Genomic DNA, 21,434 nt, shown 5'->3' with positions numbered 1-21,434 from the left:
GAGGAAGCACTTGGCTCCTGGCTTCGGATTGGCACAGCGCGCCAGCCTTAGTGGCCATTGGGGGAGTGAACCAACGGAAGGAAGACCTTTCTCTGTCTCTCTCTTTCTCTCACTAACTGTCAAAAAAAAAAAAAAAAAGATGCCACTTGGTGTGACATAATGGGTAAAGCCACTGCCTACAGTGCCGGCATCCCATATGGGTGCCGGTTCGAGACCCGGCTGTTCCACTTGCGATCCAGCTCTCTGCTATGGCCCAGGAAAGCAGTAGGAGATGGCCCAAGTCCTTGGGCCCCTGCACCCACATGGGAGACCTGGAAGAAGCTCCTGGCTACTGGCTTCGGATCCATACAGCTCCAGGTGTTGCTGCCATCTGTGGAGTGAACCAGCGGATGGAAGACCTCTCTCTCTCTTTCTCTCTGCTTCTCCTGCTCTCTCTATATAACTCTTTCAAGTAAAATAAATAAATCTTTTTTTTTTTTGACAGGCAGAATTAGACAGTGAGAGACAGAGAGAGAAAGGTCTTCCTTCCATTGGTTCACCCCCCAACTGGCTGCTACAGCCAGCGCTGCGCCGATCCGAAGCCAGGAGCCAGATGCTTATCCTGGTCTCCCATGTGGGTGCAGGGCCTAAGCACTTGGGCCATCCTCCACTGCACTCCCTGGCCACAGCAGAGAGCTGGCCTGGAAGAGGAGCAACCGGGACAGAATCCGGTGCCCCAACCGGGAATAGAACCCGGGGTACCGGCGCCACAGGTGGAGGATTAGCCAAGTGAGCCGCAACACTGGCCAATAAATAAATCTTAAAAAAAAAAAAAAAAAAAAAAAGATGCCACTTGGGATGTCCCACATCCCACGCTGGAGTAGCTGGGTTTGTGTCTGAGCTCGGCTTTTGATTCCCGCTTCCTGCCGACAGCACCCCGGGACGTAGCAGGTGATGGCGCAGGTACTTGGGGCCTGGCTCCCAGTGTGAGAGACTCCTGGCTTCGGCCTGGCCTAGCTCTGGCTATGGCACACATTTTGGGAGTGAATGAGTGGTTGAAAGATCTGTCTCTCTGCCATTCCAATAGCCTGCGGCACCGGCACCCTGGCCTCTAGTCCCGGTTGGGGTGCCAGGTACTAGTCCTGGTTGCCCCTCTTCCAGGCCAGCTCTCTGCTGAGGCCCAGGAAGGCAGTGGAGGATGGCCTAAGTGCTTGGGCCCTGCACCCCATGGGAGACCAGGAGAAGCATCTGGCTCCAGGCTTCGGATTGGTGCAGTGCCGGCCATAGTGGCCATTGGGGGAGTGAACCAACAGAAGGAAGACCTTTCTCTCTCTCTCTCACTGTCTATAACTCTCTCTCTGTTTCTCTCACTGTCTAACTCTGCCTGTCAAAAAAAAAAAATAAGTACATTTTTAAAAATTTCAGGTGAGGCACAACAGTACTGACTGGGGTGTTAAAGTAGAGCTGGCAGGATGACGAGAGGAGAGGGTGCCAGGCTTTTTGGCTGGAACGACTGTAAGAATGGAACGGTCATTGGCTGGGGCGGGGCCGGGTGAGAGCAGGTGGCAGTTCAGGGGACGCTGGCCATATTGTGGCACCGTGGGTGGAACCATGGCCTGCAAGGTGCTACTCTGCCAGGGGCTCCGGGTGCCCCATCTGATGTCTTGCTCTGAAAAAGCTGATTAGAATTCTCACGCTGCCCTTTTTGGCTCTGTGACCTTGGACAATTGACCTTTTTCGGGTCTCAGTTTTCTATCCTGAACAATGGGGTGAGCACTTGTGCCTGCCTCATGCTGTGGGGATTCATTGAGGCACTGGAGGTGGGCACCTTGCCTGGGACAAAGGGAGCGGCCCACTGATGGCTGCGGGCATGTCAGGCAGACAGGGTGAGCCCGGATGGACTTGGCGGGAGTCAGAAGAGCGAGGCAGGTGTTCTACCTCCCAGTCCTGTCTCTGCCACTTCGGTAGGTGCGGCCCTGGGCCCGGCCCCTCTCCTGAGCCTGAGTTGCTGCCCTGAGCTTCAGTCTCCGGTGAAAATGAGCCGGCACCACCAGCGCTGCCCCACCCCCGGGTTCCTCCCCACGGTCTGGAGGGTGGCGCGTCCAGCCGGCTGGAGAGCTTGCTGACACACGGATTGCTGGTCTCAGTGGCTCTGGGTGGGCAGGGAATGCGCATTTCTGGGCAGGTCCCTGGGGATGCTGACGTTGTTGGTGCAGGGATCTCTTGAGACTGGGGCATCCATCCAGTGTCACAGACGCAGGACCAGTGATGGGCAGAAGGCCAAGTCTTGATTTTCCCTCCCAACTCCTCGAGACTTGCAATCTCTTACATCACCCGAAAGAAAGAGCCAGCTGCACAGCGAGCCCGGATCCTTCTCTCGGGGCAGTGCTGCAATGGTTGCATCAGGGCCCTGTAGGAGGTGTTCCTGGGTGCGAACAGCTGGGAGCCAGACCCACGGGCAGATGAGGAAGCCTGATCTCCCACTGGGCCCGGTGATGGGGCACAAATCCCCCCGCCCTCGTCGGTGGTGATCTCTAACGGGAGGGGCCCATGTTCACTGTGGAGACTTCATAAAACTGAACTAGGAAAATAAAATCGCCCGTGTTCACGTTTTTTTCTTTTTTAAAAGATTTGCTTATTTTATTTGAAAGGTAGAGTTAGAGAAAAGGAGAGAGAGAGAGAGGGATTTTCCATCCACTGGTTCACTCCCCAAATGGACACAGCAAGAGTTAAGCTTGGGCCAGACTGAAGCTGGGAGCCAGGAATCCATCCTGGTCTCCCCCGTGGTGACAGAGGCCCTAATCCTTGGACCACCTTCCACTGCCTCCCCAGGTGCATCAGTGCAGGAAGAAGAGCAGCTGGGACCCCAACTGGCCTCCAGTGTGGGACACAGGCATTGCAGGCAGCAGCTCCACTGCTGTGTCCAGGCGTCAGTCCCTGAAACAACTTTTAAATGTCTTTTTTTTTTTTTTTTTTTTTGAGTGGACAGTGAGAGAGAGAGAGAGAGAGAAAGGTCTTCCTTTTTTTTTTTTTTTTCTGTTGGTTCACCCCCCCCCCCCAATGGCCGCTGCAACTGGTGCACCGTGCTGATCCGAAGCCAGGAGCCAGGTGCTTCTCCTGGTCTCCCATGTGGGTGCAGGGCCCAAGGACCTGGGCCATCCTCCATTGCACTCCCGGGCCACAGAAGAGAGCTGGACTGGAAGAGGGGCAACTGAGACAGAATCCGGCGCCCCGACTGGGACTAGAACCTGGGGTGCTGGCGCCGCAGGCGGAGGATTAGTCTAGTGAGCCGCGGCGCCGGCCAAATGTCTTTTTTAAGATTTATGTTTTTGGGGGCCGGCGCTGTGGTATAATGGGTAAAGCTGCTGCCTGCAGTGCCAGCATCCCCTATGGGCGCCGGTTCAAGTTCTGGCTGCTCCACTTCCAATCTAGCTCTCTGCTATGGCCTCGAAAGCAGTAGAAGATGGCCCACGTCCTTGGGCCCCTGCACCCACATGGGAGGCCCGGGAGAAGCTCCTGGCTCCTGGCTTTGGATCAGTCCATCTCTGGCTATTGCAGCCATTTGGGGAGTGAACCAGTAGATGGAAGACCTCTCTCTCTGTCTCTGCCTCTCTTCTCTCTATGTAACTCTGGCTTTCAGATAAATAAATAAATTTTTAAAAACAATTTACATTTTTATTTATTTGAAATGCTTAATCACACACATACACACACACACACACTCACACTCACACACTCACAAATCTCTTGTTAGCTAATCGAGCCCCCACATAGCCACAATGGTCAGGACTAGGCCAGGCCAAAGCCAAAAGCCATGGACTCTACGTCAGTCTTCCACCTGGGCAGCGGGAACCCAAGTAGTTAAGCCATTGTCTGCTGCATGCCAGGTGCTTTGGCAGGATGTTGGAGTGGGTGCCGAGGCAGACTCAATCCAAGGCATTCTGATACAGGACGCGGGCATCCAAGCAGCGGCTTAACCCAAGGCACCACAACGCCCACCCCTCTTCTTTCTTAAGCCTACTGTGTGCAGCTTCATTCGTCTCTTGGGGATGTAGAAATAGCTGTGAGATCATCCTAGTCCTCAAGGAATCCGTGCTGCAGTGGGGACGCCGCACGGGGCACCAGGCAGTGACAAACATTGCAAAGGCCTCGCCACGAACACTGTCGCCCTTCCAGCCCATGCTACAGCCCTGGGGAAGTTTCTAATCCAGCACCACCTTTCTTAAACCCATCAGGGCTCTCCGTTCCTCTGGGGAACCAAGTCCAAATGCCTGGCGCTGGATCCTAGATGCTTCGCAGCCTGCTCCTGCTGACCTGGGCAGCATTTCTGGCCCCGCTGTCCCTGTAAACACGTCCGGGGCCTGAAGCAACCAGGCTTCCTGGAACACTTGCTACAGTCGGCAATACCACAGCCCTGCTTTGAAAGCCATCACCTGCTGCCTCAGAGTGGTGTGCATCCAGAAAACACAGTCCAGGGGCCAGTCTCGGGCCCAGTGGCTGAACTGCGGATTGGGGCGCCCGCATCCCACACTGCAGGGCCTGCAGCTGAGCCCCCACTCCGCTCCCAATTCCGGCTTTCTGATCCACACCCTAGGAAGCAGCAGTGACGGTGCAGGTACTCGGGGCCCTGCCGCCCACGTGGGCGACCTGGAAGGAGCTCCTGGCTGTGGTGGGCGTTTGGGGTGTGAAACAGAGGACAGGCGCTCTCTGTTTTGTGTTTTTCTGCCTCTCAAGTGACAATTTAAAAATACATATTAAAAAGTCTAGCAGCCGGCACTATGGCTCACTAGGCTAATCCTCTGCCTGCGGCACTGGCACCCCGGGTTCTAGTCCTAGTTGGGGTGCCAGATTCTGTCCCGGTTGCTCCTCTTCCAGTCCAGGTCTCTGCTGTGGCCCAGGAGGGCAGTGGAGGATGGCCCAGGTCCTTGGGCCCCTGCACCCGCATGGGAGACCAGGAGGAAACACCTGGCTCCTGGCTTTGGATCGGCGCAGTGCACTGGCTGAGGATTTGGGGGGTGAACCAACGGCAAAGGAAGACCTTTCTCGCTGTCTCGTTCTCTCTGTCTAACTCTGCCTGTCAAAAAACAAAAGTCTAGCAATCAAAAATACTATCAGAATAATTACGTTCTTTACTTGCAGTTCACAAAAGGGACAGACGTCCAGACGAGAGCTGCTGCAGTAACCAACATCCCTTCCTGTATCTAAAATCTCCTTCCTGTGGCCTTTGCACACCACCGGGGTCCCCTTGCCTGGGTCTGTAGCACCCCGCCTCCAGCACGTTCTGTTGGGCTTTTACTGTCTCTCCATCTCAGATGGAGCATGGGTGTTTCTGTGTGTGTGCGTGTGTGTGCGAAAGAGAGGGGGGGGGGGAGTCGGGGGTAATTGACCCCCGTCAGACGGTGGGGAAGGGAACTACCACAGGAGCGTTTCCCTTCAGTGAGGGACGAGGGGACCGCTTCCCTCGGGATAGTTGATCCCGGGCCTTCTTGGCGACTGGCTGGGATGTGCTGGTCTTAGTGCCCTCGCACTGGGTTTGGCTTGCACCCGGGACTTCATGTTGGTCCAGTGGCTCCGGGAGCATTGAGGAACGAGTGTCTTGGGGTGGCAGGTGACATTGCACAGTGCATGCCCCTTGGAGCCCCAGCTGCTCAGCTTCACAGCGCGCCCCGTCGGAGAGCGGGTGTGGACCGCGCGGCTGGGCGTTTGCGAGGGGGGAGCCCGGGAGAGCTCGGGCGGGGCGCTCGGCCCCCCACCAGGCTGCGGCCTCCAGCAGCGGGGTGCAGCTCGCGTCCTGGGACCCCCCCAAAAGCAGCGCGTCCGAGCTGCGGGCCGCGGGCGAAGCCAGCCCCGGACCGCCCCGCGCCGGACCCCGCAGGCCCGCCGGCGCGTCGCGCGTCTCCCGGGCGACCGGACGCGTGGCCCGGAAGTGGGCGGAGCATCGGAGGGGCGGGGCATCTCTGTGACGCCAGGGGCTGGGCCTAAATGGCGACGCCCGAGCGGCTCAGGGGGGGGTTTGAACTGGCCAATGGGCGAGCTGCCGACCGGGTGTCGGAAAAGGAGGCGGAAGCGGGGAGGAGCCGCCGCCGGAGCCGGACTGCATCCGCCGCGGCGTCTCCATGGCACGACCCTGGCCTCCGACTTCAACGACTTCATAAGGAGGCGTTTCTGGGCGCAGCCGTGCCGCTCCTGGTGAGAGGCCGCCGGGCGCCCCCGCCGCCCCGCGGCGCGCTCGTCCCCCTCCGGTCAGAATGCGGCCCCCGCGCCGCCCCGCGCCGGGCTTCTCCTCCCCCCGTAACGGGCGGCCGGGCCCCTCCCCGCTGTCCAGGCCGCCGGCTGGGCTCTGCTGCCTCCTCGGCTGCCCGGGGGCAGGGCCTCTATGGGCAGAAGGCGGTGCCCCCCTTGCCGCCGGTGGGTGCCCGCCGCTTCTCCTCAGCGGCGGAGCCTGGCCCTTCGTCCCGCTGCCCCCGGCGGGCGGCCCAGGTCCTCCTCCGCCCCCCACCCCGGGCCGCCGCGCAGCAGTAATTGGCCCCCCGGGTGGGCAGCGCCCCCGGCCCACGGGAGCCCCGCGTGTGCAGCCCTCGCCAACTCGGGGGTCCGGGGGCACCCGCCGGCGGCCCCCCTCCCCCGGAGCCTCCGCGCCTCTCCCTCTTTCAAATGCTATTGGTGCTCCGGGGCGTCTGTCCTGCCGGGAACGCCCCCTCTCCTAGGAGACAGTTGCCCCGGCCCCGCCCCGGCCAGCCCTCCAGCTCCCTGCGTGGGTTCCGGCCCCTTGGGGCCCACTCGGGGCCTAGCGGTTCTCACCCGCCCTCCGCGCACCCCAGCCAGCACCCTCAGGTTTTCCCGGTGGTAGCCCCAGACCCCCGCCTCCTCCCCCGCCCCGGGTGGGGCGGTCCTTTCCCCTCGAAGCCCCGCCCGTGTACCGGCCGCCCCCGCCCCCGCAGGTGGCTCAGCCTCTCCTGTCTCCCCCCCCCCCCCACTTTGGCAGGACAGTTGCTGTGCGACTCGGACAGTAGAGGAGCGCCTCCCAAGGTGTCATCCACCTGCCACCCCCAAAGCTTCCACCCTCTCCCCCCCAGAGGACGTTTGATGCCGGGCCCCTGAGGTTCTCACTGGCAAGGCCCTGTGGGTGCCCCTGAGCAGAGCCGGTGCGGCTTTGATGCCTTGGCCATGTCTGCCTCGTCCTCGGGCGGCTCCCCCAGGTACTCCGGTGTGGGGGCGCCTCCACCCCAGGGCAGGGAGAGGCGGTCGCGGGTCCCCCCCGGGCCAGTCTGTGAAGTCCGGACCGAAACACTGCAAAGCCGTCTTTAGAGGGACGAAGGGAAGAAGTGCCCGGGCACGATGGTCCCAGCCCTGCCTGGCTCTCTGCTCCCTGGCCACCCCCACCCCGGGGCCCGCAGCTTCCTGGGAGCAGGGGGGGCGGGGAGTCGCCCTGGTCGGGATGGAGCAGGTCTGAATAAGTGAGGGTGGTGCAGGAGCTGGCGGCAGCTAGGCAGGTGCTGGTGGTTTAGTGAGCAGAGGTGTTGGGGGAGGAGGTGTGTCTGTCTCTTTTCGTAAGCCAGGGTGTCCCATACCGACAGCAAAATGCATCCCGGAGCGCTCAAAGCATTTTTGCATTGCAGTTTTTGTTTGTTTGTTTGTTTGTTTTTAATCCTGCACTGTTTTCCTCTGGTACGTGTGGGGAGGAGGTGATGTTTTGGGGCTGTCAGGAGGCAAGTGTGGCGGACTGAGTGAGCCTTCCAAGCCCCTTCCCACCCCGCGGTTCTTAGATGGACCCCAGATTAAACTTTGGCTGCCCTTGCAACTCCTGGGGGCCAGGAGATCCACACCCGGCAGTGAGCAGGAGGCGCGCTGAAGCCAGGAGCTGCCTGACGCTTCGCCGGTAGCAGGTGGAACATGTTTAGGAGCGTTTTCATCCTCTTAGGCGACTATTCAAGCCTTAAGTGTATCAGCTGAAATCATGGTGATTTTTGGGGGTGTTCTGCCCTCTATGTCAGTCATTCACTGGGCATGTCTTCAGGGCCACCTCTGTGCCAGGCACTGCCCCCGGGGTACTTCACCCTCAGCCGCTCCTGTGCTGCCCGCTTTCTGTCACCTGGTAGGCAGGGTGACAGCTAGGCTTCTCAGCCAAAGGTCACAATACGTGTGATGCGACAGCAGGTTAAAAGGCCAGCCGTGCCGGTGCCGGTCACCCTGTTTCCATCTGCTGCCGGGCCCACCATGCATGTCTGCTGCTCATCCACAGAGAGGCAAGGAACATTCCAGACTGCTGCTGCCCACGACCACGTTAGCCACCACGTTAGCCACCACAAGTAGCATGTGATCTCGGGAGATCGAAGAGACGGGAGAGGGGCCGGTGTTGTGGCACAGTGGGGTAGCTACCCCCTGTGACGCTGGCGTCCCTTGTTAGCACTGGTTTGAGTCCTGGCTGCTCTACTTCCAATCCAGCTCCCTGCTAATGCGCCCAGGAAAGGAGTGGAAAGTGGCCCAATTATCTGAGCCCCTGCCACCCATGTGGGAGACCTGGATGGAGTTCCAGGCTCCCGGCTTTGGCCAGGCCCAGCCCCACCCTTTGGTGGCCATTTGGGGGAGTGAGCCAGTGGATGGAAGATCTTCTCTCTCTGTCTCTCTTTCTCTAGGGCTCTATTTTTCCAAATAAGTTCAGCTTTTAAACAAAGAAGCAGGAGAGCCCTGGTTTTCTGCTGATAATCTGGTTTTTGTGCCCGGATGCAGGTTTCCATCGTGTGGGAAGAACGGAGTAACCAGTCTCACGCAGAAAAAGGTCTTGAGAACACCGTGTGGCGCACCCAGCGTAACTGTGACGGTAGGTGACGGGCACACGCAGCAGCCCGCCCCTGCACCCCTGCACCCCTGTCCTGGGAGCTGCCCTGACCCGGCAGGCACCGCTGTGGGCAGGGCCCCCGGCTAGGGGCTGCTGGATAGATCTTGCTGATTTCCTGCTTTTTTTGTCTTTTGGTAGTGCTGCTGATGTGTGAGAAGGTCGTCTAAACCTTATCCTCCTAGGAAAGTCCCCCAAATCTTAAAAAAAATTTTTTTTATTTTTTAAAGTTAAAAAAAAAATTTATTTGAGGGGCCAGTGCTGTGGCTCAGTGGGTTAAAGCTGCAGCCTGCAGCGCTGGCATCCCACATGGGCACCAGTTAAGTCCTGGCTGCCCCAGTTGTGATCCAGCTCCCTGCTAATGCACCTGGGAGAGTGATGGAGGATGGTCCAAGTGGGAGACCTAGAAGTAGCTCCCCGATCCTGGCTCTGGATTGGCTCAGCTCAGCTGTTGCAGCCATTTGGGGTATGAACTAGCAGATGGAAGACCTCTTTCTCTCTCTGTCTCTACTTCTCTCTGTAACTCTACCTTTCAAATAAATATAATACATCTTTTTAAAAAATTTATATGAAAGGCGGAGTTAGAGAGAGGGATCTCCCATTGCTGGCTAACTCCCCAAATGGCTGCGGTGTCCAGGGCTGGGCCAGACTGAACCAGGAGCTTCATCCGGGTCTCCCAGGTGGGTGCAGAGTCCCAGGTACTTGGGCCATCTTCTGCTGCCTTCTCAGGTGCGTTAGCAGGGAGCTGGATCAGAAGTGGAGCAGCTGGGACTCGAGCTACGTGCCTATGTGGGATGCTGATGTTCAGGGGACAATTTAACCTGCTGTGCCATAATGCTGGCCCCAAATCCCCAAATATTTAGAACAGATTAAAAAAGGAAAAATAAGAAAAATGCTTCTGAAGAGTGCGGGGAGGGGATAGGAGCCGGTGGAGTTGCTGGGCTCTGAGTAGACGACCTTCTCGTCCTTGGCGTTTCCAGTTCCGCGGTCTTGTCCCCCTGTCCGCTGATTCAGTCTGCACCCTCAGCATGTTGTGTTTCCCGTGCCAGTCTGCGTGCCTGCTTGGAGCTTCCGTGTAGAAGGATCTGCCCGCTTTCCCGCTGTGCACTGTAGCAGGCTTGGAAGCAGATTCCGCTCTGAGCACCCTGGGGGCTGTGTCTGGGCTCTTGGAGAGAACCTTGGGCCTTGCAGACCCCTGCTTTGAGTGGGCCCGGGGTCCCCCTGGTGGTCTCCAGCTGAATGGCACTCTCACCTTGGTCCCTGCCTGCATGCCGGTAGTTGGTAGCTGTCCTGCTCGCTTGGTGGCTCGGCTGACGATGGCCCCCGAGGCTGTGAGCCCTGTTTTTATGCCCAGTTTACTCGTCCACAGATCAACCTTTTTTGTGTTGTCCTCCCCCACCTGCCAGAAGCGAACCATGAAGGACCGCTCCTCAACTCCCCCTTTACATGTTCACGTGGATGAGAACACCCCTGTCCACGTCCACATAAAAAAACTCCCGAAACCATCAGCGACCAGCAGCCAGGTAGGAGCCTGCCAGCGGGGCGAGGTCACAGCGTGGATCAGGGCGACGCCTCCCTGCGTCCACAGGTTTGGGTCACACACGGACGCTGTCTTTGAAGGTCACCTGCCTGGCTAGGAGGTAGGCCGGCTGTCATCCTGGAGTGGCGGCACCAGCCGTGGCCAGAGGAGCCTCCTTGCAGCCACCAGAGTGCCCATGTGGCCAGCTGGGTGTGGAGGTGACCCCGAGTTTGTTCCTTCCCACAGAAATCCCATAAGCGCGGAATGAAAGGGGACACCGTGAATGTGCGGCGGAGTGTCCGGGTGAAAACCAAGGTACCTTGGATGCCCCCTGGAAAGTCATCCGCCCGGCATGTGGGATGCAAGTGGGAGGTAGGCGCAGTCTTGATCCGGCTTTCCTTCTCGGACTGGTCAGGTTCTAGCAGGCCGCGAACTCGGTAGGATTCAGGGGTGGCTGCAGCTGCTGGCAACCTGATGGCCCCGTTCACCGAGCGCCTTGCTGAGCCCTGAGAGCATGCAGGCCCTGTGGCAGGTCCTGTGAGCCCACTGGAGAGAGGAGGAAGCCATGGGTCAGAGAGAAGTGCTTTGCCTGGAGTCTCAGAGCGCAGCTGAGCTGGAGTTAGGACCCGAGGCTGTCTCATTGAAGAGGCTGTATTCTTGGCTCTCTGCTTTACAAGAGAGGGGCTACTTGTATCTCCGCAAGTAACAGCTACAGTGCCTGAAGCACAATTGTGAAAATACTTAGCCGACTATACATATCCCAGAAAGCATCGCTCCCTTCGAGGCGCTTCCCATAACAGCCCACACATGTGTTTTGTAGAGAACATCCGAATCCCTTTTGGAACAATCTCCTAGGGAATCATTGCATTTCAGTGGCTAGGACGACTTAATTTTTTTTTTTTTTTTAAAGATTTATTTGAGGCCGGCGCTGTGGCTCTATAGACTAATCCTCTGCCTGTGGTGCCGGCACACCGGGTTCTAGTCCTGGTCAGGGCGCTGGATTCTGTCCCGGCTGCCCCTCTTCCAGGCCAGCTCTCTGCTGTGGCCCGGGAGTGCAGTGGAGGATGGTCCGAGTGCTTGGGCCCTGCACCCCATGGGAGACCAGGATAAGCACCTGGCTCCTGGCTTTGGATCAGCGCGGTGCGCCGGCCGCAGTGGTCATTGGAGGGTGAACCAATGGCAAAGGAAGACCTTTCTCTCTTTCTCTCTCTCTCTCTCACTGTCCACTCTGCCTGTCAAAAAATAAAAAAATAAAAAGATTTATTTGAGAGGCAGAGTCACAGAGAGGCAGAGAGAGAGTGAGAGAGGTCTTCCATTCCACTGGTTCACTCCCCAAATGGCTGCAATGGCCAGAGCTGAGCTGATCTGAAGCCAGGAGCTTCTTCCGGTCTCCCACATGGGTTCAGGGGCCCAAGCACTTGGACCATCTTCTGCTCCTTTCCGAGGCATGTTGGCCGGGAGCTGGATTGGAAAATGGAGCAGCTGGGACTTGAACCTGGCACCCATATGGGATGCCAGCGCTGTAGGCGTTGACTTTACCTGCTACACCACAGCGCCGGCCTCTGACATTTTTATTTTTTAGCTCTGCCTTAATGTGTGTTGCTTGTCCATCTCTGCAGCCACCATTCATCCACTCTTCCATCCGTCCATCTGTCCATCCGTCCATCTGTCCATCTGTCCATCCGTCCGTGCAGTAGTTAATCAAGGGCTGTGCGGGGCGCTGCAGCTGCACACCAGGGACACGGGCCCTCCCAGGGCTTGCAGTCCAGTCAGATGCAGAGGGAAAATTCGAAGATAAGACAAGGCCAACATTTAGGCACAGATCCCATTATTGGAGCAAGGAAAGGACTTGGGACTATGTTATGGTGATGATTACCTTGAAGATTATAACTTATTACTTTAAAAATTATAATTCAAAAATGAAGGTTATTACTCTGAAGTTTACAGTCATTCCTTGATTTATCAATAAGGGACAAAAGTGAGTATGAGCTGTTCTCAGGAATAAATGGAGAATTCTGACCAGTACAAGAAAGCATGAAAGACATTGGGATTAAGATGCTGTGTTAAATTTTTTACTGTGTATACAAGCAACAATATACATTTTACGAATAAAAACAATGGGCTATCATTTTTATTGAATGGAAGAAAGTTTAAAAGATTGTAAATGTATTAGCAAGTATGTGGGGTATCAATGAACTTTTGAAGATACTCTTTTTCCTTTTTTTAAAAAAATTTTATTTGAAAGGCACAGTTACAGAGAGAGAAGGAGAAACAGAGATCTTCCATCCTTTGGTTCACTCCCCAAGTATCACAATAGCTGGATGTGGGCCAGGCTGAAGCCGGGAGCCTGGAGCTCCATCCAGGTCTCCCACGTGGGTGCAGGGTCCCAAGCACGTGGGCGTCTTCTGTTGCTTTTTCAGGCCATTGTCAGGGAGCTGGATTGGAGGTGGAGCAATTGGGGCTCAAACCAGAAGCCATAAGGGATGCCGGCGCTGCAGCCTTTGTTTTTACTTGCTCTTACCCGCTCCGCCACAGCGCCACCCCTAGACGTTCTTGATGGGACCGTGAAACTGACTGAACAGTTCCTAGGGCAGTGCAGCAGGTGCCTGTCCAAACACTGGTTCTGTAGTTTCACTATGGGAATTCACCCTTAAAAAGCCACAGAAGGATATAGAAGTCTGTTATAAATTGTTTGCTATAGCATCGTTTATAATAAAGAAAATTTGGTAGCAACTTAATTTGGTAGCGATAGGGTGCTGATTAAATTACGGTGCCTCCATACAATGGAGTACCACACAGCCATTCAAGATTGAGAGGGCGCTGGTGTTGTGGCATAATGGGTTGAGCTGCTGTCTGCGGTGCTGGCATCCCACGTGGGTGCCTGTTTGAGTCCCGGCTGCTCTGCTTCCAGTCCAGCTCCCTGCTGATGCACCTGAGAAAGCAGCAGAAGACGGCCCAGGTGCTGGGCCCCTGCACCCACGTGGGAGACCTGGAAGAAGCTCCTGGCTCCTGGCTTCTGCCTGGCCCAGCCCCAGCTATCATAGCCATCTGGGGAGTGAACCAGTGGGCGGAAGATCAGAGTTCTCTCTCTCTCCCTTTCCCCACTCCCCTTCTGTAACTCTGACTTTCAGATAAATAGCAGGTAAAGCTGCTGCCTGCAACGCTGACATCCCATATGGGAGCCGGTTCAAATCCCAGCTGCTCCTCTTCCAATCCATCTCTGATATGGCCTGGGAAAGTATGGAAGATGGCCCAAGTCTTTGGGCCCCTGCACCTGCATGGGAGACCTGGAAAAGTTCCTGGCTCTGGATTGGCTCAGCCCCAGCCATTGTGGCCATTGGGGAGAGAGCCAGCGATGGCGGACCTCTCCTTCCCCCCTTGGCCGCTCCAACTCTGCCTTTCAGATTGAGGCAGATATTTACATACCGTGAAGCTCGAAGGTGCACGATGTGAGGAGTTTGGCCCTGTGTGTACATAAAACAGGTGTCGCTGTTATCTGTGTTTCTGTGCATTGTGTTCATATCTGTTTAACTTTTTAGTTTTTTTAAAAGATTTATTTACGTATTTGCAAGGCAGAGTAACAGGGAAAGAGGGAGAGGTCTTCCATCTGCTGGTTCTCTCCCCAAATGTCCCCAGAGGTCAGGACCGAGCCAGGTTGAAGCCAGGAACCAGGAACTCCTTTTGGGTCTCCCACATGGCTGGCAGGGGTCCAAGCACTTGGGCCATCCTCTGTTCCTCTCCCAGGCACATTAGCAGGGAGCTGGATTAGAAGTGGAGGGGCCAGTATTCGAACCGGTGCTTATGGGGGATGCTGGCCTAGCAGGCAGAGCTTAATCCACCGTACCACAATGCTGTCCGCACGCATAGCATTTTTGGAGGGAGAATGTGTAGGAAGTGGTAAGCAATGATTAACTCTGGGATATGACAGACTTTAATGTTTTCTTATTTTTAAATTTCCATTTATTTATTTGATTTGAAAAAGAGACAGAGATCACCCATCTGTTTGTTCAGTTCCTGCATGCCCACCAATAGCCCAGGCTGGGCCCGGCCAAGGGCAGGAAGCGAGGAACTCAGTCTGGGTCTCCCATGGGGAGGGGGGGATCTGCTTGAGTGTCATCTGCTACCCTCCAGGGTGTGCAGTAGCTGGAACGGGGCTGGAGCTGGGCCTGGGACCCTGGCACTCCGATATGGAATGTGGGCGTCCCCAGTAGCTGCTGCTGCTGCTGCTTTTTTTTTTTTTAAGATTTTATTTATTTATTTATTGGACAGAGTTACAGTGAGAGGGAGAGACAGAGAGAAAGGACTTCCATCGGCTGGTTCACTCCCCAAATGGCCGCAACAGGTGGAGGTGGGCCAATCTGAAGCCAGGAGCCAGGAGCTTCTTCTGGGTCTCCCATGTGGGTGCAGGGGCCCAGGCACTTGGGCCATCTTCCACTGCTTTCCCAGGCCATAGCAGAGAGCTGGATCGGAGATGGAGCAGCTGGGACTTGAACCCGCACCCACATGGGATGCTGGCACCGTAGCTGGCTGCTTTACCCACTATGCCACAGTACCGGCCCCATAATGTTTTATTTTTTATGGCCTGTTTGAGTTTCTTTGTAATATGCATATTATGGGTATATTTTGCAAATAAAATACCTTTTAAACAAGTGAAAATACTTGGTAGCTTTCTCAGCAAAGAGATGCTTCCATGAAAACTTTTTTTAAAAGTATTTGTTTATTTTATTTGAAAGGCAGAGTTACAGAGAGAGGGAGAGAGAGGGAGAGAGGTCTTCCAACCACTGGTCCATTCCCTAAATGGTTACAGCAGCTAGAGTGGCCAGAGCTGGACTGGTCTGAAGTCAGGAGCCCTATCGGAGTTTCTTCCAGGCCTCCCACTTAGGTCCCACAAGGACTTGGGCCATCTTCCATTGCTTCACCTGGACACTAGCAGGGAGCTGGATCAGAAGTGGAACAGCTGGGACTCAAATGGGCACTCTGGTATGGGCTGTGGGCGTCCCAAATGGGAGCCTACTCCACTGCCACAGCACCCCTAGATTACAGACCCCAGATTATAGATTTTTTTCCCCCTGGAGTCCTTTTATTTATTTATTTTTTAGACAGAGAGAGAGAGAGAGAGAGAGAGATGGATCTTCCCATCCATTCCTTTAAAATAAATAAATATTTTTTTAAAAAAGAAGTAAACTGTTATGTAGCTTTGCCTGAACTTTTCTAAAATATTTGTACATTTTGGGGGTAAGATTTATTTATTTCAAAGGCAGAGTGACAGAGAGATTGGAGAGATCTTTCATCTGTTTGGTTCACTCCCCAAATACCCACAACTTCCAGGCTAGACCAAGTTGAAGCCAGGAACCTGGAACTCCATTTATATCTCTCACACGGGTGGCAGGGACCCAAGCACTTGGTCTGTCCCCCACTGCGTCCCAGGTGCTTTAGCCGGAAGCTGGATTGGAAGTGCAGAGTGAGTGGGACTCAATGTAGGCGCCCAGTGTGGGATGCGGCTTCCCAAGCAGCAACTTCACCTGTCGTACCACAGTGCCCACCCTCGTACATTTAAAAAAAATGTTTTTTGCTGATATACCTTTATTAAAGATTTACTTATTTATTTGAAAGACAGCTATGCAGAGGCAGAGAGAGAGAGAGAGAGAGAGAGAGAGAGAGAGAGAGAGAGAAAGGTCTTCCATCTGCTGGTTCACTCCCCAAATAGTCAGGGCTGGAGCTGAGATGATCCAATTCAAAGCCAGGAGCCAGGAGCTTCTTCCAGGTCTCCCACATGGGTGCAGGGGCCCAGGGCTTAGGCCATCTTCTACTGCTTTCCCAGGCCATAGCAGAGAGCTGATTGGGAAGTGGAGCAGTCAAGTTTTTTTTTTTTTTTTTTTAACTTTTTTTTTTTTTTTTTTTGACAGGCAGAGTGGACAGTGAGAGAGAGAGACAGAGAGAAAGGTCTTCCTTTTGCCGTTGGTTCACCCTCCGATGGCCGCCGCGGTAGCGCGCTGCGGCCGGCGCACCGCGCTGATCCGATGGCAGGAGCCAGGTGCTTCTCCTGGTCTCCCATGGGGTGCAGGACCCAAGGACTTGGGCCATCCTCCACTGCCTTCCCGGGCCATAGCAGAGAGCTGGCCTGGAAGAGGGGCAACCGGGACAGGATCGGTGCCCCGACCGGGACTAGAACCCGGTGTGCCGGCGCCGCAAGGCGGAGGATTATCCTAGTGAGCCGCGGCGCCGGCCCAGCCAAGTCTTGAACTGATGCCCATATGGGATGCAGGCACTGCAGGTGGCGGCTTTACCCACTACGCTGCAGCGCCAACCGCTTGCTGATTGCTGATATATATATATATATATATATATATATATATATATATGTATATATATATATAATTATTTTTTTTGACAGGCAGAGTGGATAGTGAGAGAGAGAGAGAGAGAGAGAAAGGTCTTCCTTTTTGCCGTTGGTTCACCCTCCAATGGCCGCTGCGGCCGGCGCATCGCGCTGATCCGAAGCCAGGAGCCAGGTGCTTCTCCTGGTCTCCCATGCGGTGCAGGGCCCAAGGACTTGGGCCATCCTCCACTGCCTTCCCGGGCCATAGCAGAGAGCTGGCCTGGAAGAGGGGCAACCGGGACAGAATCCGGCGCCCCAACCGGGACTAGAACCCAGTGTGCCGGTGCCGCAAGACGGAGGATTAGCCTGTTAAGCCATGGCGCCGGCCTTGCTGATATATTTTTGAAACTATTTTCTTTCTTTCTTTCTTTCTTTCTTTCTTTCTTTTTTTTTTTTTTAATTTTTGACAGGCAGAGTGGACAGTGAGAGAGAGAGAGAGAGAGAGAAAGGTCTTCCTTTTTGCCATTGGTTCACCCTCCAATGGCCGCTGCGGCCAGCGCACCATGCTGAAGGCAGGAGCCAGGTGCTTCTCCTGGTCTCCCATGGGGTGCAGGGCCCAAGCACTTGGGCCATCCTCCACTGCACTCCCTGGCCACAGCAGAGAGCTGGCCTGGAAGAGGGGCAACCGGGACAGAATCCGGCACCCCGACCGGGACTAGAACCTGATGTGCCGGCGCCACAAGGTGGAGGATTCCTATTGAGCCGCGGCGCCGGCTGAAACTATTTTCAAGATATCACATTATGAGCATTTTTCTTTGCAATTTTGAAAAATTTAATCCCTTTGTTTATTTCACATACATTTCTAATACTATTTCTAGTATTTTTCTATATGACAATGATTAGTCCTAAGAACTTTATCTCTTTTTTTTTAAAAAAAAGATTCATTTTATTTCTATGAAAAGCAGAGTTACAGAGACAGAGGGACAAAGAGAAAGAGACCTTCCTTCTGCTGGTTCACTTCCCAGATGGCCCCAGCAGGCCATGCCGGGCCGGGCTGAAGCCAGAAGCCCAGAGCTCCATCCAGGTCCCCGACATGGGTGGCGGGGCCCAGGCACTCTGGCAGTCTTGTGCTGTTTTCCCATGTGCGTCAGCAGGGAACTAACTGGATCGGAAATGGAGCAGCTGAGGCTTGAACCGGTGCTCATGTGGTCACACCCTGCTGCCTCACAACACTGACACTGGCCCCAGGACTTCAGTTCTTAGCATCATACATCTGATGCGTCTCTGAAGTACCTTTTTGAGCAATTTTATTTACTCCCTTCACTGATCTACTCTCATGCATTCTTTTTTTTTTTTTTTTTTTTTTAAAGACTTATGTATTTGAAAGGCAGAGTTACAGAGAGACAGGGAGACAGAGAGGGGACTGGGCCAGGCCAACGCCAGGAGCCTGGAACTGCCTCTGGGTCTCCCTGTGGGTGGCAGGGCTTGGGCCAGCCTCTGCTGCTTTCCCAGTGCATCGGCAGAGAGCTGGGTTGTAGGCGCAGCAGCCGGGACTGGAAGCGGGTGCTCGTGTGGGGTGCCGGTGTCACAGGCGGCAGCTAACCTCCTGCACCCCAGCGCCAGCCCCAGCGTTCATGTTCATTTAAGACCCTTTGGACAAACTTCCTTTCTACTCTGGGCGTGAGAAAGCAGATATTGCCCCAAGCTTCTGCCAGCTGTGGGTGTTAATGTTGTTGTCAATGTGTTATGTTCTTTACTGAGAACTTGACATTGTAACCCAGTTAGAACGTCTCTTGGTGTCAGAAATTCTTTGCAGACAGCTTTAAGCGTGCACGGGTAGGCGTGCTCCGGGCGGAGTGTGGTGCTCTTCCCCTGGGGCCCTGGGGGCGGCCGTGGAGCTGCCCGGGAAGCCAGCCTGGCGTGGCCCGGCAGCTGCAACGCACTCCTGCGTGCGGTGTTGCCTCAGGAGCTTACGTGTCTCTCCCTCCCTGACATCAGAACCCACCTCACTGCCTGGAGATCACGCCACCGTCGTCAGAAAAGCTGGTGTCAGTGATGCGGCTCAGTGACCTCTCTACAGAGGATGACGACTCGGGTCACTGTAAAATGAACCATTATGATAAGAAGATTGACAGTCTAATGAACGCGGTTGGTTGTCTCAAGTCGGAGGTGAGGGAGGTGGGGGCTGGGACCTCTGGTGCCCCGAGAATGTACCGTTCGGCCCAGGCGCATTTCTGGTGGAGCCTTCCCTGGGGCTGCCCAGCTCACCGGGTGATCCCGGGGAGGTACTGGCTCACTCCGGCTGCCAAGGGTCCTCTCTGCGTGTGGCCTGGCCCCTGCTCTGCATGGCAGGCCTTTATGACAGGAAACTGGTGGCATTAGTGTCCCCATTACAGAGGCGCGTTGACTGGGCAATGGGCCCACGTGTTCCATTTTACACAGAAGCTCAACAGAGGCGAAGGACCTTAGGGCTCACTCGCCGGGCGGGTCTCGGGTGGGATATGGCAATGGAATTGGAAACGGAGCCTGACAGTCTAAGGTCCCCACCCAGGAAGTGGGTGTTAAAGTCCAGGTGCTGGCTGCTAATGTGACTTCACAGTGTCTTTAACCCTCCACCCTGTCCTGGGGGTCCAGGGTGCCCCGGAGAGCCTGGGGCTGGCTGCCTGGCGCCAGGCCCCCCTGCCCCACCTCTCCCATGGTGTGCCCACCGAACCATGGTTTGCAGCTGGACTCCATCCCCAACCAGTGAGTCACTCAGGCTCTTTCTGCTCTGTCTCCTTGTCTATGGAACGGGGAGACTCAATCTATGACGGTCAATTGAGACTGCCTGGCTCGGGGTCTCTGGCTCTCGGGCGGCGGCGGGGGGGGGGGGGGGGGTTGGTCCATAGCTCTGGGCCCAGCACTGTGGCAGAGAGGAGGAGCCTCCCTCAGCGGCCCTTGCGTGTGTGCCCTTGTGCAGGTCAAGATGCAGAAAGGGGAGCGCCAGATGGCCAAGCGGTTCCTGGAGGAGCGGAAGGAGGAGCTGGAGGAGGTGGCGCACGAGCTGGCCGAGACGGAGCACGAGAACAACCTGCTGAGGCACAACATCGAGCGCATCAAGGAGGAGAAGGACTTCACCGTGTACGCCCCGCCAGGGCGCCCGAGCTGCGGAGGGGCAGGCTCGGCTCCTGCCTCCGCCCGGCAGCCTGTTCACCGCCTGTGGCCCTCGTGGTTCACTGTGGGGGGAGAGGAGGAGCCCAGGGAGGCGTCGGGGAGCTCTGGGGAGGGCGGGTGTCGGGAAGGAAAGCCAGACGGCAGGGACGTCCGTGGGAGGCGTTTGCCACTGAAGAGTGGAGAGCAGGCCAGAGCCACGGGCAGAGGCAAGAGGTGCCCCGAGGTGGTCCAGGGTCTGCCTCTAGCAGCCACTTTGAGCATCTGGGGTGCACTTTGGAGGTAGTTGGGAGCCACAGAAGGTTTTAAAAGCAGGGGAGTGGCCCGAGCAGACTGGGGTGGTGGGGCAGGCAGTGGTGACCATGGTGGCTGTCTGGGAGAGGAGCAGGGCCCAGGTGGCGTTGTGTCACCTGGGGGGGGGCCCTGGTCTCCTCCCAGAGGAGCATCCCCGCCCCCACCCATTGTTCCCTGACAAGGGGCAGCCTCTCAGGGCATTGTGAGGCAGCCTTAGAGCTCTGGGCAGGCAGGGCCTGGGGGGCTCACGGAGCCCATTGTGAGGCGAGCCTCAGAGCTCTGGTGGGCAGGGCCTGGGGGGCTCACTGGGGGGCTCACGGAGCCCTGTCCTTGTGGCCCCAGGCTTCAGAAGAAACACCTCCAGCAGGAGAAAGAGTGCCTCATGTCCAAGCTGGTCGAGGCGGAAATGGATGGAGCCGCGGCCGCCAAGCAAGTCATGGCCCTGAAGGACACCATTGGAAAGCTGAAAACGGTAGGCGCGGGCAGAGCCGGACCGGCCCTGGGGCTGGGCCCCCCGGGGGTGGGGTCTTTACGCAGTCACCAGCTGACTTTGTGACATGCCCAGGCTGGGGGGAGGGCAAGCCCAACCCTTCAGCTCCCCGCCCCTCCCCCACTCTCAGTTGTACGGGGCCTTCACCTTGGCAGCTGACTGTGGGGGCCAGGGCCTCTAGGAGACTTCACCATGGGTCACCCGCGATCACAGTAGTCGAGGCCTGTGGTTGGTTCCTGCAAGTATCAGCCACCAGATGCCGCTGTCCTCGCCTCTTCCAGAGAGCCTGCCTGACTGTCCTCAACCACACTGAGCCTCCTCCCTGTCGGCACACTTGGCTCCTGCCCGACCCTGCAGTCTGCCTCCTCCAGGAAGCCTGCCCTTGACCACCTGGGCCCTGACCGTAGCCAGCTGTCTGCCTGGGCTTCCTGGCACCAGCACCTCTGGATCCCCCTGTGGGGCCTGCCTCTTCTCATCTCTCCCTCACCTAAGGCTGCCTGCTTGCCTTCCAGGAAAAACAAATGACTTGCACGGACATCAACACCCTCACGAGGCAAAAGGAACTTCTGCTGCAGAAGCTGAGCACGTTTGAGGAGACCAACCGCACCCTCCGAGACCTGCTGAGGGAGCAGCACTGCAAAGAGGTGAGCCCCAGGCTGGGCCGGCACTCGGGCTCTGGGCCCCGCAGGCTGGCGGGCACGCCACCTTGTCTGTGAGCAGATGGCGCCGCGGGTGCCCGACCAGAGCCGGCTGGAGGGTTAACGGAATCCTTAAAGTGGATGGCGTCCAGTAGACAGGTGCCGTCTTGGTTGTTGAAGCTGGGCCAGGTGCGCAGGAGAGACCCTGG

The 21,434-nt window shown here is 56.4% G+C and overlaps 1 protein-coding gene across 7 annotated transcripts in view; it reads left to right on the top strand.

Annotated features, from left to right (window-relative positions):
• Positions 1 to 6,004: 6,004 nt before the first annotated feature.
• Positions 6,005 to 21,434, top strand: part of ODF2 (outer dense fiber of sperm tails 2) — a 37,803-nt gene continuing 22,373 nt past the window's right edge. For 2 of the 7 annotated variants that reach the window (XR_009867577.1, XM_062207443.1), the window contains exons 1-8: positions 6,005 to 6,168; positions 8,710 to 8,800; positions 10,222 to 10,338; positions 10,581 to 10,706; positions 18,652 to 18,822; positions 19,613 to 19,773; positions 20,440 to 20,569; positions 21,100 to 21,231. Coding sequence is in view for 6 of the 7 variants with exons in the window: in XM_062207443.1 (XP_062063427.1) it covers positions 6,005 to 6,168; positions 8,710 to 8,800; positions 10,222 to 10,338; positions 10,581 to 10,706; positions 18,652 to 18,822; positions 19,613 to 19,773; positions 20,440 to 20,569; positions 21,100 to 21,231 (1,092 nt within the window). In the remaining variant the exon portion in view is untranslated. Of the gene's footprint in view, positions 6,169 to 6,964; positions 7,179 to 8,709; positions 8,801 to 10,184; positions 10,339 to 10,580; positions 10,707 to 18,651; positions 18,823 to 19,612; positions 19,774 to 20,439; positions 20,570 to 21,099; positions 21,232 to 21,434 lie in introns of those variants that run through there. The other 5 variants (XM_062207446.1, XM_062207448.1, XM_062207444.1 and 2 more) reach the window with 5 other exon arrangements.

The sequence above is a fragment of the Lepus europaeus genome, chromosome 12 (genome assembly GCF_033115175.1).
Source record: "Lepus europaeus isolate LE1 chromosome 12, mLepTim1.pri, whole genome shotgun sequence".
NCBI lineage: Eukaryota > Metazoa > Chordata > Mammalia > Lagomorpha > Leporidae > Lepus > Lepus europaeus.
The sequence above is the reverse complement of the archived record's forward strand: the minus strand, read 5'-3'. Positions and strand labels throughout refer to the sequence as shown.